This window comes from Micropterus dolomieu, linkage group LG15, assembly GCF_021292245.1.
Source record: "Micropterus dolomieu isolate WLL.071019.BEF.003 ecotype Adirondacks linkage group LG15, ASM2129224v1, whole genome shotgun sequence".
NCBI lineage: Eukaryota > Metazoa > Chordata > Actinopteri > Centrarchiformes > Centrarchidae > Micropterus > Micropterus dolomieu.
This window is the reverse complement of record NC_060164.1, coordinates 13,689,418-13,692,563: the sequence shown is the minus strand read 5'-3', so window position 1 is coordinate 13,692,563 and position 3,146 is coordinate 13,689,418. Positions and strand designations below refer to the sequence as shown.

Genomic DNA, 3,146 nt, shown 5'->3' with positions numbered 1-3,146 from the left:
TGTGTGTGTGTGTGTGTGTGTGTCACTACTTACAAGTGGGAAAGTGAGGACACATCGTTGAAGATGCCATCAGGAAGCTCTGAGATTTCATTGCCATGAAGAGACCTTGTGGGGAGAAAAAAGAGAAGGCTTATAACAATGAACATATTTCATCATGGGGAAAAAACAAGTTCTTTTCTTTCCTGAAAAACATTGGTGTAATTGTTTAACAGATTAACTGGTATATTGATGTGCTTGCATATTTGGGCATGCGCATTATATTATTGTTTGTGTGTGTACAGTCTATTTTGCATATATACTGTTATTTTCCTTGCTGTAGCTGGTATCTAGGGGGACAAGCCAATGTGGCTTAATGGGTAGATGACTGATGGCTGCTGTAATCCGCAGGGTCATTACCACCTCTAAACCTCAGCTGACCGCACACTAATGTTAGCACAGCTCAGTCCACAGAACCAGTACATGACACATCTGCTCTCTGTGTCTGGGACGAAGAGAACTGATGTATAAACAGACTTTGAAAGCCTACTTCCTTCTTTGTTTGATCTGTGAATTACCGCTAAGCTGCAGAAGAGTCAGGTGAAAGGATACAGAGTGTGAAGCTGGTCATTGTGAGGATGGGGGAAATATACAATGTAACCATCTGAGACAACAAGTTAATTGGCCTGTGCTCATGGGAGAATGCTTATTAGTGCGGAGTGAGTTGTGGTAGTCAGAGAACAGTTAGGAAACTAAGGGCAGGAAGCCAGCAGCAGTGTGCCAGCCAGGCAAAGAAAGGAGCCAGGGAGTCTCCAGGAAGAAACCGGATCCGCTGTCGTACAAACATTCTCTCTGTCTGTCTCTCTGTCTTTTTCTTTTCTACAGCTGTATATCATTACATCACTCCACCCCTACCTATGTCAACGTATCTCTAGCCAGTCACAATACTCAGAGTGGAACTTTGCATTTGATTTTTCAGGACAGACTTCTGTTCTGTACAATGTGCACAGGCTGTCCAACTGATCTTATTTGAAATTTTCACACAGACTTGTTCACCTGCAACCAGTTAAAAATGTTTTGTGATTCTCTGAGTCCTCTGAGCTGCAGGCTTTTGCTCTGGCATTAACTCACAGTGCTGTATCCAACTGCAGCTTGAGAATATGTGGGTTTTGATTTAATTCGCTGAAGGCTTTACTTCATTTTCCTTTAACGTACTCTTTCATATCACTCTCTTTTCTCACAGCTTTCCACCAAAACCCTGGCGGGACACGCCCTAGTGCGGGCTCAGCTCACTCACCTCACACCTAATACCCAGCAGGCCAATTAGCGGCTTATTAATCTGCAGCTCAAACCACAACCATCATACACACAGACACGCACACACACACATTTGTACACCAAACCACACCACCACCGCACCACATCCACACCAGGCTCAGACCCCGGGTCTGTTTGAAGCCCTGAGCGTTAATGACTCTTCTCCTCTTTACTGCGCTGTAAAGCCAAAGGTGCAGCTTTCTAAAGGCTTTGGCACCTCAGTGTGTGAGAGTATGCACGAGTGTGTCCTGCTCGTAGCCCGCTTCGGCATCTCACTGTGGTTTCTATGAAGCTTCCAGCGTTGAACTTTGAACCCTGTGTGGGGTCTTAAAGTTGAAACTATTAAATGGAGCTCATTGTCGCTTCAGTATCGTTGCGCCCCCACTGCATTGCTTAGTAAAAACCAATTGACATTTAATAGGAGGTATTCTGACTGATCACACCAGCAGTAAAGACATCAAAGTTTTCTGCTTCATTTGGACTCCTGTTTGACTCAGACAAAAAGGTAGTCTAGACAGTCTGTTTGCACACGTGTGTGTGTGTGTGTGTGTGTGTCTGAGCTTGTATACACTTCTGAGCCTGAACAGTTCGTGGGGGGCGAGTGTGTGTGTGTGTGTGTGTGTGTGTGTGTCTGAGCTTGTATACACTTCTGAGCCTGAACAGTTCGTGGGGGGCGAGTGTGTGTGTGTGTGTGTGTGTGTGGGTGTGTGTGTGTGTGTGTGGGAGTGTGGGAGTGTGTGTGTGTGTGTGTGTGTGTGGGAGTGTGGGAGTGTGTGTGTGTGTGTGTGTGTGTGTGTGGGGGGGGGGCTCACATGGCATCTAGCACACTTGCACAGGGAATATTTTTAAAAGTGAAGGTGGCGTGAGTGACTTAGAGCAGAAATAACGGATGCAGCTTCATTAGAGATCAAAGCGGCTCGCCCGGGCTAGCAAAAGCAGCATCAGCTAATGATGACCAAGCTTCACTCTCATTCCACGCTAAAAGGGGCTCTTACGCTTTGTGCCTCGTAATGATCGAGGCTTTAGTCGAATCCCGCCGTAAAAAGAGGCTTTGTTGAAGCTTTGTTGTCAGTAGTAAAAAGTCTGCCTGCTATGAGCACACATGGAAGGCCGATATGTCTACACCCACACACAAACTAACGGGCACCAAGCCAGTAGATCACAAACATGTAAGCTATGCATACAGTCACACACACACACACACACACACACACACACACACGCGCACGTGCAGATGCATAGGCTACATAATCTCATAAGGAGTGCTGCTGGGCCTAGTCTGTTTCTCCATCGCAGAACCAAGCAGTCCATTTGAGTTAAAGTGTGGGGCATCCAGCTGCTTTGGATGCAGGTCCAAAGACTGGTTTGGTTTGGTTTCGTCATCTATCTGTCGGAGGCATTTACATTCTACATCTCAGTTATTTAGCAGACCAGTTTATCCACGGGGAGCCCATGGTCACTGAGCGGGCACAATCAAAGACTTGGTAACTTCATAAAAAGCACGGAGGCAGAGTCAAAACCATTACGGTAAGCGGGGCAAACATTCACTGGTAATCAGTGTCAGAGTGACTTTGTATAGTGGGTTGTGGGGGCGCGTGTTTCGGGCTCTGATGGTGAGGTGGTGATGAGCTTGGGGCGTTCAGAGGTGAACAGAAGACTGGGCAGATGTCGAGGTGTGGGCAGGAGTAGGAGCTGGAACAACACTGCTACTGCCCCCGTGGCTGCCATTTAAACAGAGAAAGTAGGTCATAGGTTGTGTGTGTATGTGTGTGTGAATTCATAAGCTGTCATAACTGTTTAGACTATTTCAGTCCTCTGGGGTAAATCAAAGATTCTCAGCATCTGCTGTACTG

The 3,146-nt window shown here is 46.6% G+C and overlaps 1 protein-coding gene across 1 annotated transcript in view; it reads right to left on the bottom strand.

Moving 5' to 3' along the window:
* The window catches only part of slit1a (slit homolog 1a (Drosophila)), a 93,956-nt gene that overhangs the window by 13,135 nt on the left and 77,675 nt on the right, over positions 1–3,146 (bottom strand). Inside the window, exon 25 of the mRNA XM_046070584.1 lies at positions 34–105. Within this exon, the coding sequence (XP_045926540.1) occupies positions 34–105 (72 nt within the window). The remainder of the gene's footprint in view (positions 1–33; positions 106–3,146) is intronic.